The sequence below is a fragment of the Panicum hallii genome, chromosome 5, assembly GCF_002211085.1.
Source record: "Panicum hallii strain FIL2 chromosome 5, PHallii_v3.1, whole genome shotgun sequence".
Lineage (NCBI taxonomy): Eukaryota > Viridiplantae > Streptophyta > Magnoliopsida > Poales > Poaceae > Panicum > Panicum hallii.
Genome location: NC_038046.1, coordinates 11,848,753 through 11,871,415, shown reverse-complemented (window position 1 = coordinate 11,871,415; position 22,663 = coordinate 11,848,753). Strand labels below are relative to the sequence as shown.

Genomic DNA, 22,663 nt, shown 5'->3' with positions numbered 1-22,663 from the left:
AGACATTGCTTGCATATGGGAGCCTAAGCCAACCACGGAAATGTGTCCGAGGGTGTGAGGCCGGTCATAGGGAGCTGATATATCCAATTGATCGTGTTGTGAAACACGTCGTCAATGATTGAATCCTCTTTCTCTATCACGACCCTCACGACAGGCATAAGATCAAAGTAGAAAAAGACAAATAAAAATTGTGATTGAATTGGACCAGAGAATGAAATCAAGTATGAGGAACAATTTTTGTTCTCTTAATATCAACAATTTACAATGAAAACATCCGTCATAAATATATTCTGAACTAACGCTACAGTGTTGTCAAGAACTCAAAAATAAATGGATAAGGATTAGAACTTCTAGTCTTTCTTTCCTTCTGAACTCTGTTAGAACTTCTAGTCTTTCTTCCTCCTCGATCTTTTAATACCTAACACAGTCCAGCATAATTTTTCGAAGTTACCATACGTATTGATGCCAGACTCGCAAAGAGATCTTAAAAGCATCTCTAGCAAATTACTCATCTCTCTCCCTAGTATAAAAAATTATTCTTTGATAATAGGAGGTGCTCATCGTCAATATCAAAATATCTTCTGTGATCGTCAAAATACACCTCTCTCTTGCTTAAATAGGGATTCCTCCCTCCACACTATCCATTGAGTAATCTGTTATAGCACCAGCTACTAAAAATATAAAAAGTGCTATTAGTAGTAAAGAGAGAAAATATATAGGGTATAAGAGACGAGTAATCTGCTAGTGATGCTATAAGGTTGTATATTGTTGTGGAAATGAGGGATTGTAACCGTGAAGTTCCATATACGTAGGGCGTAGGATTTAAGACTTTGGCTTGTTGATATGTGATTCAAATTCAGAGAAGGCCAAGTTTTCGTAGCGTAGCGGAGGCCTGGTGCCGGAGGCTTGGGCTGGAGCGTAGCGGAGAAAACTGGCCCCTTACACCGCCCCGCAGTACGGATCCTTCCCTACTCGGTTTAGGGTTCCACCTCTATAAATATACTTGTAAGCCGCAGGAGATAGTTATCTCATTGTAAATCTCCTGCGTTCTGTAAACGCCCCGAAAATAGTGAGATTGTTTGCCGGTCAGTACCCGTGGTTTTTCCCTTTCGTGTTGGAGGGGTTTTCCACGTTAAATCCGTGTCATCTCTATATTTGATCTACTTTGTGTGTATTCGGTTTCTAACATGGCCACTGTTACGGCTGACAATGGGCCATGGCCCTCCCCTAACCCGACTCCAGCCCCATAATAATTTGGGGATAAGCCCTAATCCTTATCCGATTCTTTGATTATATTTATACCATCACTGTTCTCTCCATCACTCAGCGTTAATAGTGCTGCATGTGTCTCTGCATTGCATTGCTGAACATGCACATTTACATAAGCGTGGCGCCCCCCTTCTTCTTCAAGCTCCTCTTTTGTCACGAATGTCAACCATGCATAAAGATCCACTTCTTGACATGCTCTTACGCATCCTCGTTGCTGCAGTTGCTGTTCTGGCCAGGGGCGGATTTACAGGGGGGAAGGGTAGGGGGGCTTCCAAGAACTTCATTGGAGGCAAAGGGGAAGGAGGAGGAGAAGAAACGGAAAAAGAAGAAGAAAAGAGAATAAAAAAGAGTGGAGACGGAGGAAGGAGTGAGCCTCCCTAAATCCCAAATCTGCCTCCGCCACTAGTTCTGGCCATCCTGCTTTCCATTTCTTTGATCTGAAAATTTCTGCGCTGCGTCTACAGATGGATGAGCTCCGCGGCGCCTTCTCCGTCACCGCCGCCGTCGATGGCGGGCTCGAGCAGCCGCGGTCCCTCGGCAAGCTCGTCATTCGCCTCGAACAAGGCGGGAGTGGGCTCGAGCTGGGCCGTGGACACTCATCGGTCGGCTCGCGGGCTGGCTCGAATAGCAACGGCTCGGCAAGGTCATCGGTCATCAGCTCTAGTGAGGCGGACGCCGGATCCTGGGCCAGCTCCAACGCCGGCCGGCTCCACGGAGTCGGTCTTCTTGTCAGGAAGAAGAGGGAGCGATGCGCAACACTTCGACGAGATAGTCTCGGCCAACTAGGGCTGTTTGGATGTGTTAAAATAGGGTGCTAAAGGTTAGCTCTAGATATACTCATGCAGCTAAATATAGGCTTAGAGCATCTTCAAGAGTACCCAATCTTTTCACACCCAATAATTTTATATTAGGACCTTCTCAAAAGATTTTAGACACAAAAAATAGCACCTTCTCCAACGGTGGTCCTATTTTTGGTTCCCAAAACCATTGAAACGACGTCATTATTGGTGGGACCTCGCTAGCTCCTTCCCCTTAAACCAAGCTTATCATCTACGTACCATTCATGTGTATTTTTTATGCATATTTAATTTTTACTTGCATCCAAGTTGGCTTACCGAACGTTGTAGAGTAGTTAAAGTTGAATCTCTACTACCCTTCCAATAAAAAAAAAAGAAACTAGCTGATACCTGCCCATTCTCTAGATCACTTCTCTATCCGTGTTTCTTATCTCTTCCACCACGAACGAGCATTTCTTTCTACCTCATGTCTCTCTTGATGCTTGCCGATGCCACGGCGCGTGGCCGCGCAGCCGCACGGCCCTGCCGGTAAAGCTGCTTGCAGCCGTACAACGGGCGCTCCTCCTACCCGGGAAGCAGGACTACAGGAGTACACGTGAGCACTACTTCCATGACATCGCCGCCCAAACCAGCAAAAGAATTGATAGCCATCGCCAAAGAGTGTTGGATCGATGACGACGCACAGGGACTGACGGAAGGGCGCGAGCGGTCGATTTTGCAGTTGGACCAGCGCGTGATCGCCGATTGGGAGTGCGGATGGCCTGCGGAAATTTGGCTACGGAAACCGCGAGTTTTGGGCAAGCGGGAAGACTGGGAGTTAGTTTTGGGAACTGTTGGAGGCTGATTTTATTGATCATGTCTAAAATTAGATTATTGGGAGTTGATTTAGGCACTCTTGGAGATGCTCTAATGAGAGCTAATCAAGGGCTAATGGATTCTAATGACTAATTAGCCAGTGTAATTAGATAAACAATTAGCCTATATTTTGTCATATTATTTGGCATGTAAATAAGTGGGCTAAAGATTAGCCCCTTGGATCCAAACATACCCTAGGTCTGCTCTCCAGTCTTTTTAATCAGGAATCTTTGGCCAGGCTAAGCTTGTGCTTGATCCACGCGTTCATTTCCATTGTAACTAGCAGACCCTTCCATAAAAAATAAAAAAATTAGTCTTCTTTGCAGGCCATCTACTAGTGTGTAACTGTGTATTGTCGCAAGCGATCAGTTAATCATGCTGGTGAATTGGTGATCGTAGTTTGGATTGCACCTGTGCTTCTTTAGGAAAAACTGTCAGCCACCAAACCGGCGCACGTCGCGATGTAGAGCGCGCAAGCTCAAGAGTGAAGAAAGATACCGGACAGCACAATTATGGTCTATGAATAATATCCAAAATGAATGCTGGAATATCACAGGCAGCAACAAAAAAAAAACGCAAAGACACAACTGCATTTCAGTTTCAGGAGCAAGCACACACAACTAGTACATCGTAGCAACTAGCAACCTCACATGCCACATCTAGAAAGTACAGCGCACTAGTGGGGGCCTTTCAGCATTTCGTCTAGCGAGAAGATGACCTTACACGACTATGACATCAATCATTTCCTGAGGTCCTTACACGTTCCCAATCCTCAACTCCACGACACCGCAGTCCAGTCTCGGAACTACACCGACATCCAGCGCCACCAGATGTCTAGTTCGGTAGCTGAAGGTCTTTGTGTTGATCCACATTCTGTGTGGCAGCTGGGCATGGAGATAGATTTTGCAGCATTGGCTTCTTCGGGTCATATCAACAAGAACTGCACCAGTAATGTAAATGCCATGTCCAGCAATATGGCCATTACAGCATGGTCTCTGCATAATCTGTTCAGAAGTTTCAATGAGGCATGTAGAAATATGGCATTGCAAGCTTGCAAGTTCACCAGTATACAAGGTAGAGAATCGTGCACCTTTTGTTTCTTGCTGGCAGCTGTGGAAGTCATGAGCTTTTCATCTTCTTACTGTGATTGATAGGAAGCTCATGACTTCAAAGACAGGTGTGGATAGGTTCATCTTCAAAATCACCAAAACCCATTAGAAGGCAGCAAATTAGAATTGTAGCAGAAGTGGAGAATTCCAAATCAGTTGATAATTAATGAACTCACCCTGTTTTAGCCAAAACCCATTCAAAGCTGCAAATTCTTGAAGCATGCTCTAAAGAACAGTGATGTCTCCGCCTGATATCAGATGAAATTTGTGGGTGTTACACTGAAGCAATTACTTGAAGAATAGAGTGAGATGGCAAATTCTTATTTGATTATACTTACTGCACATGATAAACAACCAAATTCAAGAAGTTCCATATAGAAACATGTTGCCTGCAACATAATATTTATGTTAGGAAATTTCAAAAACGCTGGAAATCTAGTATGTCACGTCACAAACTCCTTTTACCTTGACCAAGGATGAGAACTGAATCCTTGGAGATAGGTACAATGTCCTGGACTCTTTCACTCGTAAAGATTGCTTCAATAGCTGCATGAAAAACATAACAAGGATCAACTAAGGAAGATTATGATGTAAATGATACACAACATAATAGACCAAATTAAACAAAATGATCTTAATGCATTAACCAATGGAAAATATATGTGAACCAACCATTAGATTTATTTAACAGATTAGCACCAGAGGAAACAAACAAAAAGTAGAACACTGCAAATTATAAATGACCAGGCAAATATCACTACATTAACACAAAAAAATTAACATTTATGGTCAAACTAAGGACATAGAAGTTGCATGATTGAATAACTAAGCGAATGCCAGAACCTGAGAGCTTGGTAGTCACTAGCTCTTGTTCTCCGATAACTTCTACGTCGTCTCCGTTAGTGGATTCAAAATCAAATGCTGACATTACATGTACAGAATGTCCACCATCTGAAACCCAAAAAATCTGTGTCTCTGCACAAAGACTCTGAACATATTTATTAATGAAGTAAACCACACTGTGAAAGAAGACAGCAAATTCAGAAAAAAAACTCACTTATAGAGCTACTTGGAAAGACAGCAGACAATTGCACTTTCATGGGATAATCCAAGCGATATGTATGGATATTTTCAGAATAATGCTTTCCGGAAGCTCCTGAGCCCACTTCTGCTGTTGAAAGACTAAAGACATGCAACACTCCATTTGAATCCAGTACCAAAAACTTGTTCTTGGAAAGAGGATGGATCAATACAGCTTTCTCTGATTTCAGCAATTCCCTGTTGCCTTGTGAGTTATGACCATCATTTTGAACTGTCAAGAAGAAAGGGCAATAGCTTCCTGAACTCTGTGTTACCCTCAAAGTTGTGAGCTTACCTGAAAAGAATAATTTTGGCCACAGATGAGTTGACAGTGTGTAAATACACCTGCCAAGTATAATTCTACTTTCAGTATCAATATAACATGTACAGTTTATTGAAGAATTCTGTAAAGTTGACATGGTTTAGGTTCCCACATAATGTGTCCCTTGGAGTCAGTCCTTCAAGAGAGCAGTTTTAGAGGTATCAGTAATGAAGTATGAATAGCTGAATTTGCTTCATCCACAAACGTTTTGCAGTAATTTATTCGCATTTGTTTGATAAAAAACATTAAAAGGTCTAAATGTAAACTTTGCCTAGCTTTATTTCCTCTTCTTGTGAGGACAGTAATGCAACCTACAACAAATACATGCCATGATCACCGTCTCAGGATAAATAACAATATATACCCATAGTACAGACCAATGCTAATCATCATTGACCTCTTCTAAAGTGACTAGAAACGTATCAGGATAACAACAATAGAATGTACATGCGCACTTACCAGTGACTAGAAACGTGAGAAATTTAGAAGCACAGCATTATTGCATAGTTCATATATCCATCTTCTGTGAAACTTTCAGCTATTGCCTCAGAGCAGTTCAATACACACAAAAAAGAACATAATCACCCCAACTGGAGTGCTGGGTCTTGAACATAAGGAACTCAAACATGGTAACCTCCCTTGTTTGCCGTTGAAAAAAGTGTTTAGTACATCCTAATTGATTAAGCATGTATGCAAGATAATTGATTCCACCACAATTAGTATGTTTTGAATATTCTAAGTAAACGCACCAGTGCAGTGCCCAGCATATCAACACAAAAATGCCCCCCCCCCCCCCCAATATTACACCAAACTTAATTCTCCACTCAGAAGTCAGACTCCCTTTGCAAATGTAAGTCGATTGCTGCCTTAGTGCCTTGTGGCAGCTCTCAGATTATATAAAACGGGATCACTGAACAGAATCAAAGCAAGAAGCAAGGCGTGAAGCACTCACGAGTGGAAACATCATCTCCTTCACCACCTCCCCCATGACTACCACGCCTAACTGGCATAATCAACCCGTTCATCATCCCGTTCTTCTTTTGCACTCTCTTCCTTCCTGCAGCACCGGCACCTTCCTTCTTCCCCCCCTTCTCCATCCCCCCCCTCATCAAGCCCCGCAGCGGGAACATGCGCACGCCGCCAGCCTCACCGAGCATCAGCCTCCCCATTGCGACCTCCATCGCATACACGGGCCGTGCCGGCTCGAGCTCGACGGCCGCGCACTTGTGCAGCTCCACCGTCCGCCCGTCCGCGGCTAGCTTCGGGGCGAGTACCCAGATCTGCGCGGCGGCAAGGGAGAGCAGCGCGACGGCGTTGACCCCGCCGGCCAGGCGGACGCCGATGCCGAACGGGAGGCCCTGCAGCGGCAGGCCCGAGGAAGAGGCGTGGCGCTTGAAGGAGAGCGGGGCGGGCGCGAAGCGCGGGAAAGCGGGCGCGGTGGCGAGGGAGTAAGCGCGGAGGTGGACCGCGGGGGAGGCGGGGGACGGGTGCGCGGAGAGGAAGACCAGGTGGGAGGACGGGAGGAGGAGCGCGAAGCAGGAGGCGGCGGCGAGCGGGGAGGGGACGGGGGTGGGAGCGGGAGAGGAGGAGGCGGCCGGGGCGGGGTTGGGCAGGGAGGGGAAGAGGTGGGCGGAGGAGTCGGGGAAGAGGAGCGCGACGGCGCGGGCGGGGGAGGAGGGCGGCGCGAGGAGAAGGGAGGTTGGGGGTGGGTGGGAGGGCGGGAGAGGGAGGCGGCGGGCGCTGAGAGGTGGCGGCGCAGGCGGCGGGAGAGGAGGAGGTGCAGGCTGCGGCGGAGGCGGCATGACCGCCGCCGGTGTTTGAGGGGGGTGGCACGGCGAGCGACCAGGCGGAGACGGCGCGCGGTCGTCGTCGTCGGGCTCGTGGCCGGGTTAAGTGGGTTGAGATTAGGCTTGCGGTCCCGGGTCGGGCCTGGGCTCCGTGCGACCGTACCGGGGGTTGGATTTCTTTCTTGTCCTTGTCCAGAGTCCACAGTCGAGCGTCTACACGGCGTCCAACTCCAACACGTACAGCGCGGTAGTGCGGTGGCACCTGCTTAGATTGCTTACGAGTTTTGTTCGTATATAAGCTAATATTTAATCACTAGCTTGTAATTTTCCTTCCTCATTCATGTAAGTCGTAGTGCTAATGCCTAATGAGATGGTTCATGTGCTAGCTTGATTGGGTGAGCTCTTATCTTATTCAGTTTTCCGACGTTGTATTACATCCTTGGTTGCATTCAGAAAATTGGGCACTTAGTGAGCCTTAACCTTAAAAAAAGAGATCTACGATGCGGAAACCCCATATAAAATCAATAACAGCACTACCATTTATTGTTTTCTTGATTAGCGGATTCTCATGGACGGTAAATTATTGTCGCCAGAGAGTAACGAAACAGATGTAAGCGCGGGTATGTTTGTTAACACTGGCAACAAAACTCAATTAACTAATGTACACAGACAAATTGTTACAGCAATGGTTAGAGTAAATTAGTCAAATGCCGGCTCCCTATGAAAGGAATGCAGCTGCTGCGATCCGACTTCCTTGTTCCAGGGAAGACAATGATGGAGATCAGGTAATATGGGTTACGTTCCTGTAAAGAGCCTAAGCTCTGTCTTTTTGCTTTGCCTGGGCCTGGGCCTGGGCCTGCAATCGAGGGACTCCCAAACCTCGACGATGGGACATTTTGCCATAATAGTACAGCTACTATACAACTTGGATGGACTTCAATTCATAGAATCAAGCCCTCCAGCACAAACACCAGACCTCACTCCAAACAATCATCTTGGTTGCTCCAGTCAACATCTCTTTGGTGTCGACATCTCCCTGCGGACTCGCTTATAGCCCCTTGTCATCACAGAATAGCAGCATGTCTGAGGGGCAGCAATCTTCCTCCATGCTCCATTCCAAGCCCATATCACTACCGTCTACAAAGATCTGTATGTGCATCCGATTGGTACTACAACATCGTACTCACATCAGGGTTGCACCAGGAAGAGAGGAGGTTGCATCTGCAGTCTGTAATGGAGCAGGCACAAAGGATATTGGTGCCTGCTGAGGTTCGCTAAAGAAGCCCAGAATTTTCAAAATCTGTCTGCAATTAGGAGAAATCACTGCGTAAGGCACGTCAGGAAGACTAAAACTAAGAATACTTTGATAAATTCTGCAGAGTATAATAGTATTGATGGTTTCACTGATAGAATACTGAGATAGCCCCAACAAAACTGAGATTAAAAGTTACATATCTCAATGAACGGAACACATTTCAAGATCATTAAGGCACATGTTATGAGGCTGGCACTTGGCAGTACAACACAAATATAAAACTGATGCTATTTTACACAGCAAACCAATAAAAGGAAAGAAACTGATGCTATTTTGGGTGACTCAGATTATAGCACATAATGGAAGTTGAAGTATCTGCTGCTCAAGCCAACAAAAGAGGGTATTTAGTAAGCTTATATAACTAACAGTAATATTGTAAAGGTACCTGGGCAAGGTGTTATGCATGTTCCGCTGATTAACAAAGGAAGAAAGAGGTGTTCGAAGATTGGGATACTTATTCAACATATATTCAAGCTGTGGTGGAGGTAGCTACAGGTAGCAGCAGGATATGATATCAGAAAACAGAATTATAGATATCCAGGAATGCTTCTGAAACATGACAGGATAAATTGGATAATACCTGTAATAAGACATCGAAAGAACGTGGCTGAGTCTGGAATGCCAACTTTAAAAACCCAACCCATAGCTTTGGCATTTTCCATATCTGCAGCAAGAAAAACAACCAAAAAGGCTCAGCACTCAATAAGTCAAAATAGAAAACCTATCAAGATTTCTTCATAACTACAAACAGAATATAATTTGTTTAGTGTGTCTACCCACAAAAACTTTAAAATATGGATCAATAATATTAGCACACTGCCAACACTCTTGTAGTGTAATGGTAAGCTCCCCAGTCGAGGGAGACATCAGCTAGGGTTCAAATCCTGGTGATAGTACAAAAAAAAACCCCTCACTGGCAACCCAAAAAATGAGTGGCAGGGTGCAGGGCGCCGACCTGTGGCACCTGAGGTTAGTTTGGGCCCTTCTATCAGGGGGTTTGGTTGCAGTGGTCGCCAGCCCATTGGGTCGTGGTTGGCCCAGGTTACGGTGCGGCCCAATAGGGTGAAGCCGAGGTTTGGGGGTTTTCTCGGCCGGCTTGGCTGAAGTTTCTTCTCAGTTGTAATGCTGCGGGGGCATCTTTCCCCCACCAGTCGAACTTTTTTTAACAATATTAGCATGCTTCAGTGATAACTAATCTTCTGAACATGGCAAAGTGGCTCTGTTAAGTCTAAGCTTCATATATGAAAAGTGAACTACATCAACTGGGTTAGAACACTCTGAGGGTATCTATATGTTAAAGTAGCTTCTTTCGGTAAGAATATAGCTATAGAACAACTTTGTTGGGTTTTGGTTAAGCTTTGATATAACATGGATTCTTGGTTGGTCAATCAACAACAGCATAGGAAATTAAATAGGTCATAAAACAAAGTATGACTGCATGAGACACTGGAAATTGACAGACCTGTTTATTGACGAGCCTGGAGAGTATTCCCATGACAAAATCAACCTGAATAAGTAAAGATGATCAAATAACTGAAAATCATAAACATAATGCTCTTTGATGTTCTGTACAGCTGTACCCAAATATAATAATTTCCAAAATGGAAAACAATACAAAATGGCATGAACAAATTGTTCAGTCTGAAACCAAACTAGTGTCTTCTGTAAACAATATAGAGGAAAAAGGCAATGAAATATAGGGATCTATACAGCATCAGATCAGCAAGCACATAAAGTAACAACAGGCTGGTTAGAAAGTAACCATTTAGTTTTTAATAGTATATTCAAGAGTGTATTAGACTGATCCCAAAAGGAACGGATAATCTTGCAAAGCAAGCGTTTTCCCAACAAATATAAACAGATCAAATTCATTATGCATGAATTAAAACGAGAATCAGCATACCAAAGCTGGGAAAGCATCAAGTGCTTGAATAACTGTTCTCATAAAAAGAAGAGGAATTGGTATCCTGTCAACCTGCAAAACACTCCAACTAATTAAGCAAGAAAAAAAATAAAAGATGCACAAAACTGCAATACAGTGGTAATGCTTACCAATTGATTCAGTGACTTCTCCAAGACTTGCTGAGTAAATACCGTACGCTGCTCAAAGCATGCTGTGCAAGCATCTGTGACCTGAAATGAGTCTCCATCAGCATGACACATTTTAAATAAAGACACATGACACACATTTAGACAAATGCATGTGGATGTGTTTGGGTACAAAATCTGGAATATAGATAATGTTCCAAAAATGTATAGATTTCTATCGAGAACTCTATTATTTTGGAAGGCAAGTGAACTATACAAAGTATTCAGGAGCCATGCCATCTCTACATAACATGTCAGAATATTATGACAGGATATTTAAACAGTTATAGTAAATGTTATTACCTTTTTTAAGACAACTTTATCTTTCTCTGGGTTAATATCATGAATTGCAATCAGAACTTCAGCAGGAGTCAATGCTGGACCAGTATGAGCAGTTCCCTGTTAAAATTTATTTAATTGAAAGGTTAGAAAAATGACTTGATAAAAAATAGATTACAGATACATCCTTAATAACAAATAACTGACATCATTGTCTCAACCATAAAAATAAGAAACTATGCTAAAGAACACAAACACGGTGCATCAGGTCAGCCCTGAAACAGAGCCAGCCTGCTCATACTTTAACACTTCCACTGTCACATCGAGGCACAAACTGTCAAACAGGCATATGTTCATACTTTCAACATTTTCCAACATCAATTCCAAACTCGGACAGGCCTTTGTTGTGAGCTCAAAATGGGGGAGCTACATAATGCCTGTTAATGGAGTGTAATAATCACCTGCAATATCCGAGCAAGCGCGTCTTGGAATTTCTCAAGCGGAAGATCAACTAGCCTCGGAAATATGGGCAATACCTGAGACCAGTGCAATAAGAGAAATTATGTGGAATTTATAAAACATATCAATTATATCATTATCCAAAAAAGAATGGTCCGCAATAACCGAAGAAACAAAATGCATGACATTCATAAAATAATTGCAATTGTTAAGGACCACACAAAATGTGAAGTATTAAAAAAACAATAACATCAATTGCAACTTTTCAAAATGATATTGAACATACATTTTTTATTATGTGCAAATAATTTGGCATTCCATATTGCCATGTCACTCCTAAATAAATTTGCACAACTAAAAAAACAAAAGTCTACATCAAACAGACTAAGTGATCAACGTTGAAGCACCACCACAAAATATGGACATTTAATGGTGTGATAAAATTTGAAACATATACCTCTTCCTTTGGAAATGAAGGCAGCAAGGGAATGAGAATGGATGCATCCTGCCAGAGAAAGTCACAAGACTCAGCAAACACATTAAATAAACAAACAAATAACTGTCAAAAGTGCAAACAAGTGAATTTCAAGCAGTGCGAAGCGTGGGCAGACTTTATGCTTACCTTCAGGGTATTATATAATTGTTTAACAGCAGCAACTAGGTCAGCTGAAGGAGTTGACTCGTCAGTCAATGTTTGCAGTATCTTTAAAATGAGAAAATAAAAAAATAAGCATATTGAACCTATTTTCAATAAGATAATGTATAAACATGTTGGGGAAAAAAGGTGATATACCAAGGTAATAAGATGTACGCTGCCTTCAGGTGGATTATGAATTATGTTCAGCATCTCAGGACATGAGGACCCCAAATTACTTACAAGGCTGGGCATATGCCAATGGATACACTGGATAAAAATTGCACCACAATGAGCAACAAGTACTTGTATTCACCACTCCCCCCAATTCAAAATACATGCCGTTTAGGACATTGACACAGTCTACAAGGTGAAACTTTGACCAACAATTTCTATGAAAAATATGACATTTCAAAGGAACATAACTAAATACTGTAAAAGAATATTTTTGCAGTGAATTTAATTGCATCTATCCTGTATTATCAATCTATATATTTTTTATATATATTGGTGGCCAAAGTTAAAAAAAATTGACCAGCAGGAATCCTAAAAATGACATGTATTTTAAATCTAAGGGAGTAGTCAGTATTTAAAAACCTGAGCACACTGCAAAAGTAAAGGCCTACCTGCTTGACAACTTTTGGAGACCTTCCATAAACATTGAACAGATGCTGAAGAAGACTAGGCCTCTGGAAGAAACTAATTTATTTTACCACCACTCGAAAAGAAGAAAAAAAAAAGAGCAAGATGCATTTACACAACGGATACCTTTGTGCAAAGTGCAAAGAACAAAGAAGTATGGCGTTTTGCCTCAGACAATGATACTGCTGACTGTTTTGGTGAAACCAATGATGTCTTGAATGACCCACTTTCAGAACACCCAGCATCTGGAATCTGAGAACCGCTAACTGAAGTTTCCTGACTGCCTACCTCAAACTGCTTTCACGAAAGATTGGTGATCAGCGAAATATTCAACCAAAATGCAGTAAATATTGAAAACAATCTTAAAAGGCATTCTATCCGTGTAAAGAATAATAGAACATATATCAGAATTAGATGAGAGCTGCAAATAATTAAATTTTAAAAAGCATACCCTATTCTACACTGCTAGATGGTAAAACAAGTCTGGGACAATAAAAGCTCAGTATGCAATCAGCAAAAGTTTTTTTTTTAACCAAAACAGCTCATTTGCTGAACTTCAACAAGCTTATGGGGCTACTACATTGGTTTTAAATTATCCTTGGTAATTTTTAACCAAAACATGCTACAACAACGTGTATGTTAGTTTCCCAAATTAAAATTCAAATGAAAGTACCGAAGACACAGCACTTTAGGTGAATTCACATCCATATTTCACTTTTATCTACGAAGTCAAATGGAACAGAAACTACAATTCCAACAGGAAAATCCAATATATTTGCTGAATTCAGAATAGGTATTTGAATAGTTAGGATGTTCCATAATCTCTTTGTCAACCCCTAGCAGAGCCTGACAAAAGAAAGAGGTCGAACCAGCGCAAAGATCAAAACCAGAGTTACCTCAGCTGTAGATTCTTTTAAGGATTTCAAGTTAATATCTGTGTCCACATCATGCTCATTAGCAACTCCTACAAGAGACTCTATGGCGAACTGCTCGATTTTTTCTGTTGCGTATGTCAGATCATATAGCCTTTTTGCAACCTACGATATAATGCATGTATCAGCATTACATAGCCTAGTGGTATATCAAGTCAAAACAAAGAAAAGATAAGGCATTGCTGTTCCCATACCAATCTAACTGCTTTTCCCCTGACTTCATCTTGAGAGTGGACGGCACACTGCAAATTAACAACAAAGAACAAGTGCAGAACAGAATAATGTAACAGCCACATTAAAAAAAAACTTATACCATTTTTCTGAACTAAGTTTGGCATTATCATAAATTGGAAATTATAGTAGCACAGAATTTGAGCCATGCATGCCTGCACTTGAGGTAAATGGAAATATTACACAGAAATGAAGACTTAGAAAAATATCAGATTATATTTCTAGCAGTTGAGACTTGAGAAGGAAACAAGCAAACCTTCAGAGCAATATCCAAGCAAACATGGCGAAGCGGAGGCCGGCCCAAGATAAGGCTCCATACAGTCCCCAGGCCTTGGGTGACACGGTCACCATCCCCATCCTTTATTTGTTGGCTGTTGTCTTCTGACATGCAAAGACCCTCTAGTAATCTAAATGAAGACTCAGGCAGATATGGTGCATCACATAAAAGTTTGCCAAATGACTTGTCTGAAGCAGGCATTGAGTCAATCAAGGACCTCGCCTAGAGATGAGGACAAAGGAAATGACAAATGTTATTTCTTTCCTTATTTCAATTGTCAGAAAGAACATACAGGACTTGACAATGATGAGCATGCTTACAAGTGATAGAAAGAACTTCTCATAGTGTTTAGAAGTGGAGGTAGAGCTTTCTGGCAAATTAGCAACATTCATACTCTGTAGCAGATACAACACATGCATTGCCAGTTCATGCCCCTACAAAAACAAGTGTGTCAGCAGTGAGAATCTTACGAGGGAAGTTACCAGACAACTAATATGGCACATGCATGGTTTGGGAGTTGGCAATTGCGAATTACATGACAAGCAGAGTAAGCTTAACCATCTCAAATATAGCTAAATTCGTATCTTGGATCAGCCTGTCTTGTGGACGGGCTCAATTAGCAGCATTAGCTCAACTTGATGAACGCTTAAAAGGTTCAAGCTCAACAGAAATGGGCAACGGATAGAAAAGACACAAGATCACTCCATCAGTTACCCTAGTAACAACAACTGCCCACATGTATGAAAGATCAAAAGATCAGGAGAAGAAGAATGAGATTGGTGCTAATAGGTTTAATTTATGCACATGTGAGTCTATTTAATCAAATCTCCGCTCATCAGCTAGAAACCAACTTCAAGCTTAGTGTTGTGCTCATGACCAGCTTGTCATGATGGTTCCAGCCAAGTTCACTACAACCAAAAAGAATAACACGATCCCAATTTTAATGTCTAAATTTACATCTGACGACTTAATATGATCTGCATGTGCATTATAATCCCAACAAGAATAATGAATTCAGATCCTAAACTCAGCCAAATTCTAATTCCTAGTGAATTGATATATCGGAAAGATGGATGTTTCTGCTCTGGTTACAGCAATGCTGGTAACACCAAACAGTGGATAAATTTACTGTTAGTAAATTACCTTCTGATCATGATAATGAAAGATAATGTGCCTCTGAATCAAATCCATAATGTTATCATCATCAGCACTCTGCGAAGACACAGATAACAGGAAAAGGCAGTAGTGTGAGAACAAAATACTGAAGGTACATTCAAAGTATTAGCAAGTAAACAAAAGAGGTTTGAAAAATCAAATTACTAAGCTCTAATATGAACAAGAATAAAGATCATGATATGAAAATGATACCCGGGCAATCAAATGTGCAAGCAAACAAAATCTGGAATTGAGACTATCTTTCTTGTAATCACCAATTATCCGCCCAATGGCAAGTTTGTTCAATAAGGATTTCTCTTTGTCACTTAGTTCCAAATGAGATGTAACAACTGCCAAGTCATGATTGGTATCATCTGGTGTTGATGCCTCAGGACCTGGTAAAAAGGGGTCAACCTCTAAATCCAAACTATCAGATTCATCAATTGAAGTAACTTCTGAAGACATGGGATTCAGCATTTCTTCATCGACATCAGAAGAATGAATCCCAACATCCACTGGTGCCTCAATTTCAAATGTTGGCTCCGGCTCAGTGGCAACATCCGAAAGCTCTGACTTGTCTTTGGCAATTGTGTGATTGGGTTGAGAAGCTGAGTGATGTTCATCTTCATTTTTTGGTAAATCTCTTGAATAATCTGAATAGTTTTCAGCCTTCCCAGAATTGGAGCAAAGTGTAGTTGGCAAATTATCTGTTTGATGCACGCTATTGGTTTCCACCTTCACCTGTAATGAATTTACAGCAGCAGATGAAACTGTTCGCCGTGGATCAAGGCGACGAGGGTCCTGCAAGACATCAGCATCCTCAGAATAGGCATTTCTGCTGACTTCATAAAACACAACCTGAAAATCACCAAAAGACAGATCATACCCTTCTTGGATCACGCTTAGCATCATGAACACCAGGCATAAAAAGGGGGTCAGATGGTGAGATGCTGACTCCATCAGCTGTGGGTGTTGATGGTGCAGCGAACAGTGGCAAGTCTGAATTGACTGCCAGGTTCTCTGTTAAGAGACCTGATGAATATTTAAAATCCGGTTTCTGGACACCATTATTTTTTGCTAAAGGAAACGAGGCTCCTGGTAGATGTTTCATTGTTTCTATCACAATGTCAGCCATGACATCTGCCTCTACTGTTGAGACAAGAATACCCAGGGATTCAGCTCCTCTTTCTCCTTCAGCAAGTAAAGCACCAATCATTTCAATCATCTTCTCAACAGGAGACACGTCACTGTTCAAAATGGCTGGATCAGACAAATGGCCCACATTGGCATCATTGTCAGCCTGCATATCAGAATAATCAGAGGATCCCAGAACTGGCAAGTTTGAAGTGGCAGATGTGTCAAATCTTGCTCTCTTAGCTATGCCATCAGACATAGCAAGAACATCACTTGATCTAGCAGCAGGTTTCTTCCGATTATCTCCATAAGGCATCTCCCATGCTGCAGACTCATCCTGTGACATAAGAAAACAGCTTAAATTCTTCAAAAGAGAAAACAACACAGCTCATTAAGGAAGCATATTTTCAAAGGTATGTGTACAAGCCATTGACAAGGATTGTATAAGCATACCTTGGTAGCGCGAGAAGCACGCTCTATATTCCTAGACATCTTCTCTGCCTGCCTAATATTTTGTTCCATTGCCTCGCCAGGACTGAGAGCACGAAGCCGCCGCACCAATATGTCTTTGGACTGTCCAGAGAAGAAAGTCTCTGGTTAGGTTGACAAGTAATATACGTAAAAAAACAAATACGAGATATGTAAATACTAAACAAACACTTATGAAAATTAATGGTATAATGCTCTGGGATACGGTAAAAGAAACAATATAAGTCTCCGATAGCTCAGAAACATATTAGTCAGTTTATTTAATTATCAACAGTTACCACAACAAGACATGCAAGCAACACCTACGTGCACATAAAAAATTCAAGGAAGATCAACCAAGAATTTTTTTTCCTTTGGTAAATCAGACAGCTTCCAGATCAAAAAAAAGAAGGAAGGGGTGTGGGGACCTCTTGAGGGAGTGATTCCCTGAAAAGAGGCTGAATAACTCAGACCAGGTTCTCAATAAATTTACAATCCAAAGATACTAGAGCTGAATTTGTCTCACTTGGTCATTATTTGACATATGACCTTCATGCATCAGATAGGCTGCCATGAAGACAATCACACCTCCATCTTCAGGAGCCATATTTACAATCAATCATCATAATTGGATTACAATTAGTTAATTGACCATAATCTGGAGTAAGAACGTAATAGCAAGCTAGCCAAGTTACATTTCACCGCAAATTAAAAATCAATTATAGCAACAGTTTAAGAATCTTTTAGCTGCATCGAGGCATGAAGTATATCCATTCAATCAGATAGTCTATCAATGATAACTGATCCGTAACCTACAAGTGTAACCTGTATTAGATGATCTCACCTCAACCATTGCCTGGTGAGGACTCCTTAGAAACCCCAAAAAGGCTGCTCTTAGGGCATACCGCAGGCTTGCTGAATGTGCACCTTTTGCAGTTTCCAAGCCAGGGTTGAAATCAAGTAACACCGGCAGCACACGGTCATAGTAAATTGGCCGATTCTTTACAACTGCTGAAAGACTGACAAACGACATATATGCATTTCAGAATAACGAATACATCTTAGACAGCTATGCAGTCATGTAAGGTGAACGGTTACAAATTGATGCACAGCCCCAAGCTTCAAAGATATATTTGATCTCCACATATAGCTGGGCTGGCAGCCAGGCATGCATGTACACACACAAAGGCCAAACTAAGTGGTCAGGCAACAGAGCCAAAATAAGAGGTCAGAGGATCACAAAGAACTTAGGTTATATGGGAAAAGTGTAGGATGCCAGTCAATCAGCTAAAGTATTTCAGTTATTCCATAACGCTTACCTATTCAGAATTCAGGATAAACATGTGGATAGCTAAAAAAATGATGCGACGTATTAAATAAACTCATATTTATCATCATGCATAGAGGATGCTATTAAATGAGACAGGAGAAAATGAAGGAATAATGGGAGTGTGATGAATCACTTGTACTCAATATATGCAATACAGCTGGTAAAAACCCTTACGAATTAATGGTGCCAACTAGGAAGGATCCTCGATGAGCATAAGCTGATTGCAGAATATCCAGGAGGAGGATGAGAGCTCTGTGTGCATCAGCTTCCAGAACAACAGGATCAAGGCTAGGATGAAATTGAGATAATCGTGAAATATCAAATCTCCAGTTTTTCCCTGTATGTAGGGTGAAGGCATACTTTGTTAATGTGAAAGCCAGTTTCTCTCAAAAAAAAATTATATTGCCCAATTAATTGTTACTGTTAATATGGAAAATGTCACCTTCAGTTGGCTGTATTTGGTCGCTGTTGGCTTGAGATGTGCAACACAAAATCCATGTTTCAATGAACTTTACAGCGAGTAGTTTAGTTGCAATAGGTCCAGGCTGTTACATGTCACACAAACAATAGTGTCAGCCTAATATAAACCCCCCAGAAATCACAGCACTAACCATTGCATCGGATCTCAGACATGTCATTTTTCATAAAACAGGTTATATTCCCAGGAAGCACTGCAGTAAAGTACAATAGTATCATCTAGCAACTTACCACCACTAAATATTAAACAAAGTCAAGGGGAATACAACAATGAAGACCCCACAGTTTTAAGTTTTAGATAATTGCATGATGTGTCGACTACTCATGACAGAATAACAGCAGTTGAATTTATTGTATGTATGCAGCATTTAACCAAACCTCATGCATCACACCACGGACTGCATCTTTGAACTGCTTCATCCAAGCCCACAAGTCTTCAAGCCAAGCTTCAAGTGTTCCGCACTTGTTAATCTAGATACAGAAGAATAGTGAGTACCAGGAATAATTCTAATAGCAGCAAGTTACTAACATGTAAAATATAAAGTTATAAATAACGTCAAATTAAAGCAAGCAAGCAGGAAACCCATGTGCCATGAAAAGCAATATGATGAATACTTCATATTTTCCAAAAACAGGGGGGTAAATGCCATGTTAACTTGTACAATTCAGCAGAAATCATTCTTGCATATTAGTCCAAACAAATAGCAACCGATCTAACCTCATGGTACGTATGCCTCGATTAGTTTGACAAATTTCAAATTTACTTTCCCTCTTGATGTCTGGAATTCTAGATGTTACAGGTTAAGAAAGCAATTCAGTTTCATGCATTCTATATTGAATAGCACAAAAATGTAAATTAAGAGTTTGATGTGTAATTCATAGTCAAATGGGGAACATTTATCCACAAGCTTCTACAATCCCGCACAATTATATTTCATGAAAAGAATACATTGATCTTACCACTAGCAAATTCTAACAGTCCTACTGAATTATGGATATAGTCATGTACACCACTGGGAAGCACTACTTTTAACTTGACACTAAGCTAAACATATAAAACTTTACAAAATTCCTTCAAACATTTAACTGGATGAAGTTGGCTATGTTTCTTTTTCATTGCAATATGAATAGTACAAGGAAATCCAGTACATTTATTAACACTTTAATGCGGGTATACATTTAAGATGGTTGAGTTAGGGCAAGGAGGTCATTATTTTAACTGACTTCTCTCAAATGCTAAAATTGAGCACAAATTGTCATGCAGCTCTTTGTCCATACTATTATAGTATTTGTTGAATCAGGTCTATTCTTGCCCCCATGTTTTTCATGGAGACCATGTAGCAAATATTAAAAGAAAAGGATGCAAACAATGAGTTCCAGAATGAAAGAATGGTGGAAGCAGACTTCACAAGGATTTGGAGGTTTTGGTTATTGATGAATAAAGCCTTGCAAACAACTAAAATAGTTGGCCTTTTAGTGGCAGCACACTAGGTTGTGTGGTCTTCAGTTCTTGGATGACCAAAAAGAGATGCATTCACTCTCAACATGCCGACAGTCGAGAACAGACAAAAGTGCTTTCATCAGCAGCACTTAATGTCAATGGCTGTTACTGTTCTGCATGAACTGACAAAAGTAAACAGGAAAAAACAACAAAAGGCTGGATTTACACTGCCTTCAACAACTACAGCATGCATTGCAGTAAAAAAAAATGCTTGGCATTTGGAGCTTTGAAACTCTTTCTATGAAGACTAGGTTTTATGTTAGACAACAGGCATTTCTTGTAGCGTAGTATTTCACTCCGATGAATTTTGTGAGACATTCCCGACACAACTAAGCAAATAACCTCAACAAATAACCATAGCAACACCACAACGGTAGGTAGTTACAACAATAGTGGATTTATTCATCGATAAATATCTGTTTTACAAAGAACAACCTGAAGTGCCATCTCTTCCAATACAGCAGCAAATAAATTTGTCCCACTAGCTATAGATTGCTTAACAACCGCAGGATCATCATGCTTCAAAAATGACAGCAAATTTGGCATCAGCTTAACCAAATCTTCTGTTACATTTGTGCCAAGCTCTCTCAGTAATCTGTCAGAAAGAAACAGATATATGAGAACCACTACAGCAGTTTTCAAAAGCAGAAAGGAAGGAATAAAGAAATAAACACATTTTTTGTCAACTTGCTCTAGGCTAAACATTAGGTCCAATTTTATCACCTCCGCTCCAAAGAATCTCAGCAAGTTGTTCACAGGTCCTCAAGTTGCTTAAAGCATACCAATAATACTTTAAACAATATATAAACTTGAATCTATGGGAAAGCCATAAAAAATAATATATAGATTTAAAGATATTATTGGACATTTGTCTTGACCAAAAGACCATATATAAAGATAATAAAAAACTTCTATCCCACAAGCATTAGTTCCTCTCTTTCATCCCAAAGCTCCATGCTTCAATGAATTAAGAAAGTGGTATTGAAACAAAGCTTTGACAACATTGCTTCATCCTCCTACCAGACGGTATCAACCAAACCACGCTAAATCAATGAGCACTATTCCCGCTATTGCAGGTTCGTGCAAAAATTAATCAATTTCTCCACTCCACTGCTGATATCAGGCTCAACTCAGATTTCTAGAGGCTAGTAACAAAAATCACAACTTGGCCAAGCCCACGCTCATAAAATCTCACAACAACAGTCATGCACGCACGGATGCAAAATGGAGCATGTCAGATCTACGAAGGTTAATCCTATAACAATTTACTCAGCAACTTCAGTAACGTCGACTCCAACTAAAAGCAGCTACAGGTCGGGAATTCATGAAGAAAAGCTACAGGTCCAGAATTCATGAAGAAAACGGACCTGACAATATAAACAATTTTGCCAGCACGCCTGCGAGAGGGCATCACGGATACGAAAGTGCAGGAAGGTATGGCCTGCGGCTCGCGGCTCACCTGATGGCACGAGACGAATCGAAGCGGAGTGAGGCAACCTCCCCGCGGTCTCCCGGCGGCGGCGGCAACGCCTCGGCGGCCTCGCCACGCGGCTGCGGCCACCGGGCGCCGTCCGCCCCGAATTCCATGGGCTTGGGGCCTAAACCCTAGCTCAGGGGCGCAGCGCCTCGCGGGCACGCAGTGGAACAGCTAGGGCGCGAGTCTGCGGCCGGTAGGAGTACGCAGTGTCAGCTGCAGCGGAAGCTACGAATGGGTTAGGGGTAGGGTTTCTGTTTTGGCAGTGGCCGCAGGCTGCGAAGCAGGCGACGCAGCGGCGGGAGGAGAACGGGGCCGAGGCGGCCGCTCAGGCCACAGGGATAGAGGAGGCGAGGAGCGGAGAGGGGCCAGGCCAAGGAGAGGACTGGCCGCTGGCCTACACGACGTTATAGGGCGGAGGAGACCGACGTGTGGGACCGTTTGAGGTTCTACCGGGGCCCACGCGTAAGTGTCTCCGCGCCGTCCGGTTTGGCACCGTGGGCCGTTGGGCCTGGGCCTGTCGCGCCAAAGGTGCACAGCGGCCCGAGTTTTTTTTTCTTATTACTTTTCCAACGCCTGCACCCACCGTCCCACCGGATTCCAGGTGATGGCGTATACCAGTCCGGGTTCAATGAATCTTGACAGCCCCTTCCCCCCTCCCGCCGGCGCCGCCGCCGCCGTCCTTCCACCCCGTCCGTCACTAATTGAGAAGATTTTTTGCGCCGCATGTATCAACTCCTGCCAGATCTAGCTAATGGATGTCTTCATCGAATTCCACACCCTAATCATATATACCGTCCAACGGCAAATAACTTTCCTGCCTCAACACACTCATGACCGTCTCCATAGCCAGGCCGGTGACCTCTTTTAGATCCGGTGGCTAAAAAATCCTAAATCATGAACCCTAGCCCAAGCACTATCGTGCTCAATCTAAGGAAGGGAAGAGGAAGAGGATGTGAATTACCTCATCATCAGCCACCCACCGCTGGCCATTCGAGCACGGGTCGCCATGTTCTTCTACGGCATCCTTCCTCTAAAAGGTGCCGCC

The 22,663-nt window shown here is 42.1% G+C and overlaps 2 protein-coding genes across 5 annotated transcripts; both read right to left on the bottom strand.

The window, feature by feature from the left end:
• Positions 1–3,485: 3,485 nt before the first annotated feature.
• Positions 3,486–7,378, bottom strand: LOC112895910 (RE1-silencing transcription factor-like). 3 transcript variants are annotated; one of them, XM_025963913.1, is made up of 8 exons: positions 6,385–7,375; positions 5,088–5,405; positions 4,874–5,005; positions 4,496–4,576; positions 4,369–4,419; positions 4,207–4,278; positions 4,012–4,131; positions 3,486–3,925 (listed from the first exon to the last, which is right to left on the bottom strand). In XM_025963913.1, the coding sequence occupies exons 1-5, from the start codon at positions 7,232–7,234 to the stop codon at positions 4,391–4,393; spliced, it is 1,410 nt and encodes a 469-aa protein (XP_025819698.1). In that variant the 5' UTR covers positions 7,235–7,375; the 3' UTR covers positions 3,486–3,925; positions 4,012–4,131; positions 4,207–4,278; positions 4,369–4,390. The 3 variants fall into 3 exon arrangements, with proteins under 3 accessions (XP_025819698.1, XP_025819697.1, XP_025819699.1); XM_025963912.1 differs by having other exon boundaries at positions 4,012–4,114; XM_025963914.1 differs by lacking the exons at positions 3,486–3,925; positions 4,012–4,131; positions 4,207–4,278 and having other exon boundaries at positions 4,874–5,018; positions 6,385–7,378.
• Positions 7,379–7,758: 380 nt separating this feature from the next.
• Positions 7,759–21,979, bottom strand: LOC112895909. 2 transcript variants are annotated; one of them, XM_025963911.1, is made up of 27 exons: positions 21,601–21,728; positions 20,577–20,736; positions 19,019–19,111; positions 18,606–18,708; positions 18,338–18,500; positions 17,678–17,852; positions 16,819–16,938; positions 16,118–16,702; positions 15,445–16,032; positions 15,220–15,288; positions 14,397–14,510; positions 14,056–14,298; positions 13,763–13,810; positions 13,533–13,673; positions 12,763–12,930; positions 12,621–12,683; positions 12,154–12,264; positions 11,983–12,063; positions 11,818–11,865; positions 11,363–11,437; positions 10,926–11,021; positions 10,587–10,667; positions 10,438–10,509; positions 9,997–10,041; positions 9,115–9,198; positions 8,920–9,023; positions 7,759–8,519 (listed from the first exon to the last, which is right to left on the bottom strand). In XM_025963911.1, exons 1-27 carry the CDS (start codon positions 21,726–21,728, stop codon positions 8,513–8,515), a joined length of 3,765 nt encoding a protein of 1,254 aa, XP_025819696.1. In that variant the 3' UTR covers positions 7,759–8,512. The 2 variants fall into 2 exon arrangements, with proteins under 2 accessions (XP_025819696.1, XP_025819695.1); XM_025963910.1 differs by having other exon boundaries at positions 7,825–8,523; positions 21,601–21,979.
• Between the last annotated feature and the right edge of the window lie 684 nt (positions 21,980–22,663).